The 14376-nt window shown below is 50.7% G+C and overlaps 2 gene segments (V, D, J or C); both read left to right on the top strand.

The window, feature by feature from the left end:
• Positions 1-351: 351 nt before the first annotated feature.
• Positions 352-1131, top strand: LOC113889246. The segment is given in 2 exon segments: positions 352-447; positions 530-1131. Coding segments are annotated over 2 exon segments (633 nt in total).
• A 10813-nt stretch (positions 1132-11944) lies between these two features.
• LOC113889248 lies at positions 11945-12706 on the top strand. The segment is given in 2 exon segments: positions 11945-12052; positions 12135-12706. Coding segments are annotated over 2 exon segments (483 nt in total).
• Positions 12707-14376: the final 1670 nt, after the last annotated feature.

The raw sequence follows: 14376 nt of genomic DNA, 5'->3' as shown, positions 1-14376 counted from the left end.
TGGCTGGTACCTGAATGTGTGGTGGGCATTTGTTGAGTAAAGGTAAACATGTTCTTTGGATTGAAGTCTCTTCCCCAAATCTGCCATTATTCCCTGAAAGCATATTTTTTCCTGACCAGCCCTCCTTCAACATTTTATTCCTCAAGAGACTTCTTGTCGTGGGGAGGGGGACCCCAGGCGGGGCTGAGTTCTCTGAGGCCACAGACAGCACTCCCTCACAGGGGGAGCCCCATAGACAGGACCTCTATTCACTGCTTTCTGCTTTTTATACAGAGGTCCCTCCTGTATGCAAATATCCACTCAGGTCACAGGGTAGAAACAGAGCACAAGCTCCCTTAAATTCAGGCTCCTCCTGAGGCTTGAAGAGACTTGCAGGAGTGGTGACTCTCATCTGCTCCAAGATGAACCCACTGTGGACCCTCCTCTTTGTGCTGTCAGCCCCCAGAGGTGAGTGTCTCTGGGTCAGACATGGGCACGTGGGGAAGCTGCCTCTGAGCCCACGGGTCACCGTGCTTCTCTCTCTCCACAGGGGTCCTGTCCCAGGTGCAGCTGCGGGAGTCGGGCCCCAGCCTGGTGAAGCCCTCACAGACCCTCTCCCTCACCTGCACGGTCTCTGGATTCTCATTGAGCAGCAATGGTGTAGTCTGGGTCCGCCAGGCTCCGGGGAAGGCACTGGAGTGGGTTGGTGGTATAAGCAGTGGTGGAAGCACAGGCTATAACCCAGCCCTGAAATCCCGGCTCAGCATCACCAAGGACAACTCCAAGAGCCAAGTCTCTCTGTCAGTGAGCAGCGTGACACCTGAGGACACGGCCACATACTACTGTGCGAAGGACACAGTGAGGGGAAATCAGTGTGAGCCCAGACAAAAACCTCCCTGCATGGGGGCCCGTGACCACCAGGGGGCGCGCAGTACTCACTCAGAGCTGAGCCCTGGAGCAGGTGCAGAAGAGGCGTTGGGCGGTGGGGGGCCTGGGGGGGATTCTCCTCAGAGCTTCTCTTTTCTCCTCCTGCCCAGGAGCTGCACCTCAAACCCTCTTCTGTGTCCTGGTAATTCCTTGTGCTTTATGTCGCTCTCAGAAAACTGTGTGTTTATATATTTTTTAATTTTTCCTTGAAGCAAGGATAGCTTTATGCAAACACACACACACACATAATACTAAACAGCTAAAATTTTTCACCTTCATTTCTCTTCTTTCAAAGGAACTCAGTAAAAACATTTGCCTCTCATGTTATTTTCAACTATTAACTATCCTGAAAGGAAACTTGAGATATTTAAACATTTTTAATCTTTGTTTTGTTTTTGTCCACGAAGAAGGAAGAGACTCAACCTCCTTCTATCTGTCAAACTGCACAGTAGAATCTGGAGCAAGCAGTGTCTAAGGCTCCAGTGTCAGGGGTCCCCAGTGCTGCATATGCAATGATTCTCATCATTCACAGGTTCTGTACTGCAAATTCACCCACATGCTAGCTTTTATTAGCGTCTTAACATAAACACTGTTACCTTGTGTCCTTATATAGACATTGACAGTTTGGCCAGTTCACTGAGTCACTCAACACACACACATTCCAGGTGAGGGCAATCAGGGTGATACCATCTCGCCTCAACGTCTCTGAAGTCCACACCCCATTCTGAGCTTAGGTATGGATCATTCATAAGGGGAAATACAGAGGTCCTCAGGTGGATTTGTCCGTGGGGTCAACATGGAGCACACCACCATCTGTCCTCTCTCCCATCACAGTGACCGTCACTGGCATAGGGAAAGGAAGCAGGATCTGTGCTGGCTCAGCCCTGAGGAAAGACCCAAGGACTGAGAGGACGAGGGGCTGAGCTGAGATGGGCAAGGGGCAGGAGGTGGGGGCCGTCAAGATGGAGACTCTGGGCTCAGAAAGGGGGACTTGCCCTGGGATCTGGTTCCAAGCCATCTGATAGACACACTGCTTTCCCACACTTCCTCACCAACCATGTAAATCAGAAGGCACCCGTGGGGATCCTGGGATGACCAGGGTGAGTGTGACCACAGCCTCTCTGTATTCACAGGAATAGAGCTCCTCAATGTAAATTCCTCTTCAAGCTCCAGGGTAAAATCCACCCTGGGCTGTGAGAGCTCACCCCTCTCTGCTCACACAGGATGGAGGTCTCAGTGAATGCAGAGCTGTTGGGTAGAAAATGGGGCTTTGGGTCTTCTCCTCTGCCTGGTGACAGCTCCCCAAGATGAGGGTCTCGGGTGCAGACACGGGTCTGTGGGGATGATTGTGACTGCAGGTGACTGACAGGGACTGATTCTCCTTGTCCCTAGCTGGTCTGTCCCAGTGCAGCTGCAGGAGCAGGGTCCAGAACTGCAGAAGCTCTCACCTGTGCCATCTCTGGTTGCTCCATCACCAGTGGTTACTGGTAACCAGTACTCCCTGCAGCTAAGCTCTGTGACAACCAAGGACACGGCAGTATACTGCTGTGCAAGAGACACAGTGAGGGGAAGGCAGTGTGAGCCCAGACACCAGCCACCCTCCGGGGGCTCCATGACCTCCAGCGGTGCTGGGGACACACAGTTGTGTGTTGCAGGAACAGGTGCAGATGGTGATTGACAGCTGGTCTCCTGTCAGGAGGCTTCCTCTCCTTGTAGCAGTTTTTCTGGGGAACTTCTCTGCATTCATGACTCTTAGGTACCTCCTCAGCCTCTGAGGCAGAATGGTGGTTGGGATAGGGGACCGTATCCTCACTGCACGAAAGGCACAGTCTCTTAGGGTTGCTTCCGCTTGTCGCTTAGGCCCGTTCTCTGGACATTTGGTGTAAGCTTGCTAAGTCCACAGGAGAGGCTCTGTGTGACTCAGCAGTGGGGCTCAGCACAGCAGGGCCAGTGAACGAGCTAGCCAGTGGTCAGCAGTGTAAGGGCAGCTGGACTGAGACAACAGAGGTGTATAAACCCAGGGCCAGGGAAGAACCCCCCTTGGTGGTGCTAACTGAACTGACACCTCACTCACAGCATCAGGGATAGTTCTCGCCATGGAGACTCAGCGGGGCCTCCACGCCAGCCTGAGATAGAAGCTGAGTCTGCTGACACCACACACAGATGCAGGAAGATGAAAAGTTTGTGTCGTCTGTGTTCCTGCATCTATGTCTGTGATGTCCTCAGACTTACCTTCTACATCAACCTGGGGTGGGGTCCCAATGAATTCCCATGGAGAGAACTATGAATAATGGTCTGAGTGTGGTTTCAGCTCTTTGAGCACCACCGAGGGGCGTTCCTCCCTTCACTAATTGACAGGCTCTAGTAGGTGCAGTAGCTTCTGTGTTTTGGGTGGTTTTACGGCAGATAGAGGACACATACTAAAGGGAAGCTTGTACTTGAAAAACAATTTCTACTTGATATCCTCAGCTTTCTTGTCAAGCATGAACCACCAGAAATTTATACCAGGACAAGTCTTTCAACAACAGAGTACAATACATCTAAGGAATGTATAGAATATTCCCTGATGAATAAAGCAGCCATTGTGAGCACTGTTCTGGTGATCAGCCATCCCTCCTGACTTTCTCATGGAACAAACACTACGTTTAGCTCATGGAACTTAGTGATTTTAAATCACTTTTGTCCTAATATATGCATGCGAGTCACTTCAATCATGTCAGACTCTTTACCACCCATTTGACTATAGCCCATTAGGCTCCTCTGTTCATAAAATTTTCCAGGCAAGAATACTGGAGCATGTTGCCATGCCCTCCTCCAGGGCAACTTCCTGACCCAGGGATGGAGCCTGTGTCTCTTGCATCTGCTTATTGGTAGGCAGGTTCCTTATCACTAGCGCCATCTTTCAATAATTATGTGAGTCTCGTTCAGCAGAAATCACACAAAGACAAAGTGAACAGAGCAAACAATGAGAGAGTGAAAGTTGCTCAGTTGTATCCAAATCTTTGCGACCCCAAGGACTATACAGTCCATGGAATTCTCCAAGGAAGAATGCCGGAGTGAGTAGCATTTCCCTTCTCCAGGGGATGTTCCCAACCCTGGGATCAAACCCAGGTCTCCCAAACTGCAGGCAGATTCTTCACCAGCTGAGCCACAAGGGAAGCCCATGTATACTGGAGTGGGTAGCCTATCCCTTCTCCAGCAGATCTTCCAGTCCCAGGAATCAAATCCTATATTGCAGGATGATTCTTTATCATTGAGCTGTGAGTAAGTCGCTCAGTAATGGCTGACTCTTCACACCCCCATGGACTGCAGCATGCCAGACTTCCCTGTCCATCTCCAACTCCCAGAACTTGCTCAAGCTTATGTTCATCCAGTCGATGATGTCATCCAACCATTCCATCCTATAGCATCCCCTCTTCCTCCTGTCTTCAATCTTTCCCAGCATCAGGGTCTTTTCCAATGAATCTGTTCTTCAAATCAGGTGGCCAAAGTATTGGAGCGCAGCTTCAGCATCAGTCCTTCCAATGAATATTCAGGAATGATCTCCTTTAGGATAGACTGGTTTGATCCTTTTGCAGTCCAAGGGACTCTCAACAGTCTTCTCCAACACCACAGTTCAAAAGCATCCGTACTTCAGCGCTCAGCTTTCTTTATGGTCCAACTCTTATATCCATTCATCACTACTGGAAAAACCATAGCTTTACAAGAAAGAATTTGTCCAGTAAAGTAAAGTCTCCTCTTTTTAGTGCACTTTCTAGGTTGGTCATAGCTTTTCTTCCAAGGAGCATGCTATCAGGAAAGCTTGAACTGATCTATTGGGGAAGCCAAAACAGTGAAAAAAATCACAAGCCAATGAAACAAGGATCCCAGATGTGGGTGGTCCCAGATTTGGTGAAGTCAGTAGTTCATGTACCTGGATAGAATGAACAACCTTCCACATGGCACACCCATATGTCAGCCCCTCATTCAGGGGACCCCCTCATGTACAAATGTGAGACTACGTTCCCTGGTCACATGGGGACGTGGAAAGGGGCTGGAAGAAGGGGGACAGCTCCTCTGAAATTATGTCAGGAACTGGGAATCACCAAGAGGCATTTTGTCCTGCCCTCTGACTAAAACTGGGGCACCAGGATGTAACAATCTCCTCACCGTGGTGCTTTCTGAATTCCAGCCTCTTGGAAGAGCTTTGGAATCTGAGCCTAAAATAAGTGCCCTGCGGAGTCCTTCATCCCTGTCTCTCTATGTTGGTCAAGTCTGTCCAGGCTCCTCTGACTCTTAGTGACATTCGATTTCTCCTTCGACTCCCAGGTCAAGGACAACCTCAGCTGGTACCTGCTGGTTCCTGCATCAAGAGGTAGTGTGTGTGGAAACTGTCTTTCCATCATTAAAGCAAGGAAATTCTCAACACCAAAACTTTCCCTGGACCTAACAGAGTCCTAACATTGCAGGGGAGTCCCCCAGCACAAAACCAGAGAGGTGGGCAATCCACAGTCCAGGTGAGATCTGCCCATGGAAGCAAAGCTTCAGGAGGAGCACCTTCAGGGTAATTACTACCAATTCCTGCAGGACCAGCAATAACCACTGTGAGGATGAGAGATCCTGGTGATGCTCAGAGCCCAGACCCAGACACAGATCCCCTTAGTCATGGGTATTCAATCTCAACAACGCAGGTAGCCCCTACGCACATGTGACCCCCAGGGACCTGGCAGAGCTATGATATGCAGCCTCTTTGAGGTGGGGAGCTAGTGTGCAAAGACCAGAGCCAGACAACATCCAGGAGGCAGGGCGCTGAGGCTCTGATACCCACGGCTGGAGACCAGGCTTGGAGCCCTCACTACTGGACTCAGACCCGCTCTCTCCTGCCTGATCTACATGGCCAGTATCCCTCTCCTGCTCTTGGGTATCTGACGTGCCCAGGAATATTTATGAAGGTTCCATCAGAGACTCAGAACAGGGGGAATACAGGTTTGTCACAGGGTCCTGCTGGAGAACACGTGGCTGACACAGCAGTGGGTCTGTCTCCCCAATGACCTCAGGTCCTGAAGTCCTCAGGCAGGTGGTCAGGAGGGACGGTGAGAAGCAGGATGGAGTCTGAGGATGGATGCACCCTGAAGCCGTCCTGCTGAAGAGATGTCCTGCCAGGGGACATGCACACGGCTGACCTAGCTTCTCTGCAGGGTGCTGTTGTGGCAACCCACTCCAGTGTTCCTCCCTGGAAAATCCCATGGATAGAGGAGTCTGGTGGTCTACAGTCCGTGGGGTCTCAAAGGGTCAGACACGACTGAGATGACTGAGCATGCTCACCGCCCCATTCCCTGGGTGAGCACTCCCTCAGGGCAGCCTCACTGGAGTCAGCTGAAAAGGGCTCTGCCTCGATCTCCTAGGATGTCTCAGGTGTCTCCTCTCACATGTGTGGGCACAAGGAGCCCCTCAGGCATTTGTGCTCTGAGTTGTCTGGGGCGACTGCACTGGTTTCCGACAAGTGGGCTCATCTGGACCTTCTTGTGGGGCCCCTGCAGGGTCCAGGTGCTGCAAGAACAGGTGAGCCAGGAGTGAACGGCAGGTGCAGTGGGCATCGAGCCCCATGCTTCTGCGTGCAGCTAATCTGTGACATGATGTTAGCCCACGGGGGGCTCCAGGAAGTCAACGGACCCCAAGTCCTCGAGAGCCTCTGGACTCACTGTGAGTGTCAACTGCATCAGTGCACCTGCAGCCCCAGGGAGGCCACGTCCAGGTGTTCTCACAAACTCCTTCCTTGGGGTCTCTCTACAGAGTGCATGAGTTTATTGAGGCTATTTCTGCTGCTGCTGCTGCTAAGTCGCTTCAGTCGTGTCCGACTCTGTGCAATCCCAGAGACGGCCACCCACCAGGCTCCCCCGTCCCTGGGATTTTCCAGTCAAGAACACTGGAGTGGGTTGCCATTTCCTTCTCCAAAGGCTTTTTCTAGAGAAGATTAAAAGAACATGCTGTCTCTAGAAGAATACTCTGAAGGTAGAACACAGCCACTTAAAACCAGACCAGAAACACTGCTAGGACTGCCCTGTGAACCCAAGCAGGGGGTGCCCAGGACCCCAGTGCAGGGCTGCTGTACAGGAGCATGTGGGGAGGGGCCGAGAATCTCAGAGACGGAGTCTTCCCTTTTCACTTAAAACAATATCTAGCAGGTCAAGGACAGGTGGCATTTAATATTGTGGCCTGTGGGGAATACACAGCTTGGTGAGGCCATGAGCAGTATGTGAGGAGATGTGTGATTGTTTGTGAGCGTGTGTATGAGTGTGTGAATGTGTGTGAGAGTGTATGTGAGCATGCGAGTGTGGATGTGTGTGCATGTTTGTGTGTGTGTGAGTGTTTATATGAGTGTGTGAATGTGTTTGAGTATGTGTGAGTGTGGATGTGTGTGCATGTTTGTGTGTGTGAGTGTGTGCATGAGTGTGTATATATATGAGTATATGTACGTGTGTATCTTTGTGAGTGTGAATGTGTGCATGTGTGTGCTTGTATTGGTGTGTATGTATGCATGTGTGTGTGAATGGGAATGTCTCTGTGTGACAGGTGTGTGTGTTTGTGTGTGTGAGAGGTGTGTGTGTGTGTGAGATAGGTGTGTGTGTGTGTCTGTGTGTGACAGGTGTGTGTGTGATAAGTGTGTGTGTTACAGGTGTGTGTGACTTGTGTGTAACACATGTGTGTGTGACAGGTGTGTGTGTCTCAAGGTGTATGTGTCAAGGGGTTGTGTGTGACAGGTGTATGTATGAGACAAGTGTATGTGTAACAGATGTGTGTGTGACAGGTTGTTGTGTGTGAGTGTGTGTCTCTAAATGTGTGTGACAAGAGTGTGAGTGTGTAACCTTTGTGTCTGACAGGTATGTGTAACCGGTGTGTGTGTGACAGTTGTGCATGTGACTGTGTGTGTTTGTATGTCTGTGTGACAGGTGTGTGTGTCTGTGACAGGTGTGTGTGTGTGACAGGTGTCTCTGTGTGAAGGGGTGTGTGTGTGTGTGTGAAGCTGTGTGTGTGTGACAGGTGTATGTGTAACAAGTATGTGTGTGTGTGACAGGTGCATGTGTGACAAGAGTGTGTGGGGCTGTAACAGGTGTGTGTGTGACAGATGTTTGTTTGTGTGTGTCTGTATGTTTCTGTGATAGATGTGTGTGTGTGTGTACCAGGTGTGTGTGTGTGTGACAGGTGTGTGTTTCTGTGTAGTAGATGTCTGTGTTACAGGAGGATGTGTATGTAACAGGTGTGTGTTTGTAACAGTTGTGTGTGTTACAAGTAGTGTGTGTGTGAGACAGGTGTGTGTGTGTGTGACAGGTCTCTGTGTGTAACAGGTGTGTATTTGTTAAGTGTGTGTGTGAGACACGTGTGTGTGTGACAAGTGTGTTGTGACAGGTGTGTGTGTGTGTGTGACAGGTGTGTGTCTTTGTGTAACACGTGTTTGTTTGTGTAAAAGGTGTGTGTGTATGACAGGTGTGTGTGTGACGTGTGTGTGTGACAGGTGTGTGTGTTTCTGTATGCCTGTGTGACAGGTGTGTGTGTATGTAACAGGTGTGTGTGTGTGTGTGGCAGGTGTGTGTTTGTGTGTAACAGGTGTGTGTGTGTGTGAGTGTGTGCATGTCTCTGTGTGACAGGTGTATGTCTGTGAATACCCAGTGGTGGCTGACTTTGGGGAAACACACTGATTCGAGATGAAGATGTCTCTGTGGCACTAAAGGCTGGTTCACGATGGGGACTGTGTCCTGTGGGGAGGGTCCTGCAGTGGAAGAGCTCTGTGCACAGGAGTCAGGGACCTGGCAGGACACACGCCCTCAAACAAGCATGAGGACACGGGCACACACCCACTGAGCGTGGCCATGGGTCATAAGACTGCTCCTTCCTGATATCGCCCATGTATTGATTGTAAAGTTTTCAGCCTCTAGAACATGCAGGTGACCTGAGGTGTCTTAGGTTAAATATGGATATTCTGAGCCCTGAGAACATCACCCAGAGCAACATAGGCTCTGCACAGCAGTCCTGCGAGCACAGCCCACACCAGAGACTGGAGCTGGACAGTCCTCCTCCTGGTGGCCTTGGCTCCAGGTCAGGGTCACCCCGGTGCTGCGGTGAAGGAAGGGACAGGGTCCAGTCAAGGGGCTTCATGCACTTCTGTCCCCTGTCCACAGGGGTGCACACCCAGTTGCAGCTGGTGCAGTGGGGGCTGAGCTGAGGAAGCCTGGGGCCTCAATGAAGGTGTCCTGCAAGGCTTCTGGATACACCTTCACCGACTACATGCACTGGGTGTGACAGGCCCCTCAACAAGGGCTTGAAAGGATGGACAGATTGACAGCAAAGATGGTGGAGCAAAGTATGCACAGAAGTTCCAGGGCAGAGTCACGTTGGCTGCAGACACGTCCACCAGCACCGCCTACATGGAGCTGAGCAGTCTGAGGTCTGAGGACACGGCTGTTTATTACTGTGTGAGACACACAGTGTGAAAACCCACATCCTGAGGGTGTCAGAAACACTGAGGGGCTGGGCGGCTGTGAAGGGAGAGGAGAGGAGAGAAATAATGGTTTTCCTGACTTCTCATCACCAAAAGTCTGAAATCTGAGAGATCAGATCATGCTCTCCTGGGACACTGGTGTTTTTGAGCAAGATCTCAAGGTAACAAATATATGAAAGAAAGATGCAGGATAAAGATTTCTCTCCAAAGGGTTATGGATTTTTATTCCCTTTTTAGCAGGGGTATTGAGACCCTGATTCTTCTTGGGAATGTTAGGTAAGTCATTATCTGGGAATACTTGGTTAATGTCAAGTATGGGATTCTTATTCTGTAGAGTGTCCTGGCAAGACCTCTGGCTCATTCTTTAGTTTGAAAAGTGCCATCGTCCTTTGGGGATCGCAAGGGTGAATTTCTATTTCCCAGTCTCTGCCAAGCAGCCCGCACGTGTCATCTCCTCAGCCCAGCTCCTCTGGGCTTTTGTGGTGTTCTGTTCTAATTTCTGTATGTAGTAAGTCGGATTGTTTCCTTCCATTTCTTGAAGAAAGCCTGTATCACTGTCAGCTTTCGTTTCAGAACTGCTGGGCAGGCATAGAGTTTAGAGATAAGTGTGTATTAGTCCCTCAGTCGTGTCTGACACCTTGTTGCCACAGGGACAGTAGCACACCAGTCTTCTTTGTCCTTTCTAGGCAAGAATCCTGGAGTGGGCTGCCATTTCCTACTCCAGGGAATCTCACACCTGGGGAGTCAACCCAGGTCTTGTACATTGCAAGTGGATTCCTTACTACAATAGGCAAAATTCTCATTATCTACAGAACACTGTAGATAGAAAACCCTAAAGATCCACACAAAGCTATTAGACCACTCTCATCCAGAGAGCACTGAACTCAATAAGTCAGACTGGGTACCAGCATCAGATTGCTCATGGCTTAGGAGTTGTTGGGGACTCTCTGGATCCCACGTCTGATGCCATAAACTAAACCCCACAGAAACCAAGCGGCAGTGGATTTGGGGATGTGTCTGCAGCCTTCCAGTCCCGTGAGATGAGAAGCATATTTGGGTTTTACAGGTGGTCCAGTGGGATCACGAGATCAGAGAAACTACTGGAGAGTGGACAGCCTGTTAGGCGTGCACCACAAGACTCCACTGGCTTTGATGATGGATGAAGGTGTTGAGCCAAGGGATGAGGACACATCCAGAAGCTCAGTGACTGGGATGGCAGAGGCCAGAGTTCCAGGGCCAATTCAGGATTCTTGGCCATGTTGCATAGCACCGGGCACAAGTGACCCCACAAACTCAGAGGCACAATGAGGTGGGGCCTCTCCCCAGAGCTCGTTTACATCTCGGGAAACTGGATCTGGCACAGAAGACATGTTTGTGCAGAACTGCTGTGGCCAAAGCCAGACCAGGAAGGGATTTTCATAGACAGTAGGTTCTAACTCAGTCAGTGCACAGGTGAGATACGTGTGCTGAGGAAGAGCTGACCTGTGCCAGACCCAAAGGGATGACATCTCAGGGAAGGAGAAGACCACGGTCACATGGACAGGGCGGCAGTCAGAGTGGGGACACACACTGGTCTTTTCTGGCTCCAGGAGGGATAACACCACTGATGACACTGATGACAGCTCTCCCCACCCCGGGCAAACCCGCTGTAAAGTCCACACATGCTGTGACTGTCGTCAGCCCCAGTCTACATCCTCACACACAGAAATGCAGGTGTGAGGCCACAGCCGCAGGGCCACAGGGAGATGGGGGAGCGGAGCCCTAAGGAGCTCCCAGGAGCTGTGTGTCCTCAGTCCCCAGTAGACCTGGGGTCCTCAGTGTCCACCCTCAGGGAGGAGATGCTGAGGTTCACGAGTTCCTGCAGACACTCAGTTGTGCACAGGAAAATGCAGCCCACTGGGCAAGTCCCGTGCTGGGACGACGAGCATCTCAGCAGAAATGTCTACTTTGTCCACAAAATTAATACTGTGTTTAATTACTATGAACAAACCACCTCTAGAGTGATTCTTGAGGCTATTTAAGCTGTTCAAGATGAAAAACAGTCAAGAAAGTAAAGGGAAATATAAATGCTTTAGTAATTCTGATAGACATTAAATTCTACTCAACTCCATTTGAATTCAGTGTGATTATTACATGTATATTTTTCTCTGATGTTTGCATGTGGAATAAGTAAACATCAGCTAATTAGAAAAGAAATAAAAAAATAGGAGTTTGTGTCTAACAAATGGCTGGTACCTGAATGTGTGGTGGGCATTTGTTGAGTAACAGAAAACACATTCGTGGGATTAAAGTCTCTTCCCCAAATCTGCCATTTTCCCTGAAAGCATCTTTTTTCCTGACCAGCCCTCCTTCATCATATCATTCCTCAACAGTCTTCCTGGTCTGGTCAGGGCGACCCCAGGAGGGGCTGAGTTCTCTGAGGGCACAGTCAGCACCCCCTCACAGGGAAACCCCAGAGACAGGACCTCTATTCACTGCTTTCTGCTTTTTATACAGAGGTCCCTCCTGTATGCAAATACCCACTCAGGTCACAGGGTAGAAACACAGCACCAGCTCCCTTAAATTCAGGCTCCTCCTCAGGCTTGAAGAGACTTGCGGGAGTGGTGACTCTCATCTGCTCGAAGATGAACCCACTGTGGACCCTCCTCTTTGTGCTGTCAGCTCCCAGAGGTGAGTGTCTCTGGGTCAGACATGGGCACGTGGGGAAGCTGCATCTGAGCCCATGGGTCACCGTGCTTCTCTCTCTCCACAGGGGTCCTGTCCAAGGTGCAGCTGCAGGAGTCGGGCCCCAGCCTGGTGAAGCCCTCACAGACCCTCTCCCTCACCTGCACGACCTCTGGATTCTCATTGACCAGCTATGGTGTAAGCTGGGTCCGCCAGGCTCCAGGAAAGGCGCTGGAGTGGCTCGGTGGTATAGATAGTGGTGGAAGCACAGGCTATAACCCAGGCCTGAAATCCAGGCTCAGCATCACCAGGGACAACTCCAAGAGCCAAGTCTCTCTGTCAGTGAGCAGCGTGACACCTGAGGACACGGCCGTGTACTACTGTGCGAAGGACACAGTGAGGGGAAGTCAGTGTGAGCCCAGACAAAAACCTCCCTGCATAGGGGCCCGTGACCACAAGGGGGCATTCAGGACTCAGTACACAGCTGAGCCCTGGAGCAGGTGCAGAAGAGGCGTTGGGCAGTGAGGGGCCAGGGGGGAATGCTCCTCAGAGCGTCTCTTTCCACCTATTGCCCAGGAGGTGCAACTCAGACCCTCTTCTGTGTCCTGGTATTTCATTGTTGTAGTTTATGTCACTCTCAGACAACTGTGTGCATAGATATTTTTTAATTTTTCCTTGAAGCGTGGATAGCTTTATGCAAACACACACACCAACACACATAATACTCAACAGCTAAAATTTTTTCTCCTTCTTCTTCTCTCAAAGGAGCTCAGTAAAACACTTGACTCATTAATTTCAAACCTGTTAACTATCCTGAAAGGAAACACAAGATATTTAAACATTTTCATCTTTGTTTTGTTTTTGTACATGAGGAAGGAAGAGACTCAACCTCCTTCTTCCTGTCAAACTGCACATTAGAATCTGCAGCAAGCAGCATCAAAGGCTCCAGTGTCAGGGTCCCCAGTGCTGCATATGCAATGATTCTCATCATTCACAGATTCTGTACTGCAAATTCACCCACATGCTACCTTTTATTAGCATCTTAACATAAACACTGTTACCTTGTGTCCTTATATAGACATTGACAGTTTGGCCAGTTCACTGAGTCACTCAACACACACACATTCCAGGTGAGGGCAATCAGGGTGATACCATCTCGCCTCAACGTCTCTGAAGTCCACACCCCATTCTGATCTTAGGTATGGATCATTCATAAGGGGAAATACAGAGGTCCTCAGGTGGATTTGTCCGTGAGGTCAACATGGAGCACACCACCGTCTGTCCTCTCTCCCATCACAGTGACCGTCACTGGCATAGGGAAAGGAAGCAGGATCTGTGCTGGCTCAGCCCTGAGGAAAGACCCAAGGACTGAGAGGACGAGGGGCTGAGCTGAGATGGGCAAGGGGTGGGAGGTGGGGGCCGTCAGGGCGGAGACTCTGGGCTCAGAAAGGGGGACCTGCCCTGGGATCTGGTTCCAAGCCATCTGATAGACACACTGCTTTCCCACCCTTGCTCGCCAACCATGTAAATTCAGAAGGCGCTCACGGCGATCCTGGAATGACCAGGGTGAGTGTGACCACAGCCTCTCTGGATTCACAGGAAAAGAGCTCCGCAATGCAAATTCCTCTTCAAGCTCCAGGGTAAAAACCACCCCTGGGCTGTGAGAGCTCACCCCTCTCTGCTCACACAGGATGGGGGTCTCAGTGAATGCAGAGCTGTTGAGTGGAAAATGAGGCTTTGGGGTCTTCTCCTCTGCCTGGTGACAGCTCCCCAAGATGAGGGTCTCAGGTGCAGACACGGGTCTGTGGGATAATGGTGACGGCAGGTGACTGACAGGGACTGATTCTCCTTGTCCCCAGCTGGCCTGTCCCAGTGCAGCTGCAGGAGTAGGGCCCAGAACTGCTGAAGCTCTCACTGACCCTCTCCCTCACCTGTGCCATCTCTGGTTGCTCCATCACCAGTGCTTACTGGTAACCAGTACTCCCTGCAGCTAAGCTCTGTGATGACCAAGGACACGGCAGTATACTGCTGTGCAAGAGACACAGTGAGGGGAAGGCAGTGTGAGCCCAGACACCAGCCACCCTCCGGGGGCTCCATGACCTCCAGCGGTGCTGGGGACACACAGTTGTGTGTTGCAGGAGCAGGTGCAGATGGTGATTGACAGCTGGTCTCCTCTCAGGGGGCTTCCTCTCCTTGTAGCAGTTTTTCTGGGGAACTTCTCTGCATTCATGACTCTTAGGTACCTCCTCAGTCTCTGAGGCGGAATGGTGGTTGGGATAGGGGACCGTATCCTCACTGCACGAAAGGGACGGTCTCTTAGGGTTGCTTCC

The sequence above is a fragment of the Bos indicus x Bos taurus genome, unplaced genomic scaffold (assembly GCF_003369695.1).
Source record: "Bos indicus x Bos taurus breed Angus x Brahman F1 hybrid unplaced genomic scaffold, Bos_hybrid_MaternalHap_v2.0 tig00011648_arrow_arrow_obj, whole genome shotgun sequence".
In the NCBI taxonomy this organism is placed as follows: domain Eukaryota; kingdom Metazoa; phylum Chordata; class Mammalia; order Artiodactyla; family Bovidae; genus Bos; species Bos indicus x Bos taurus.
This window is presented reverse-complemented; position numbering and strand designations above follow the sequence as displayed.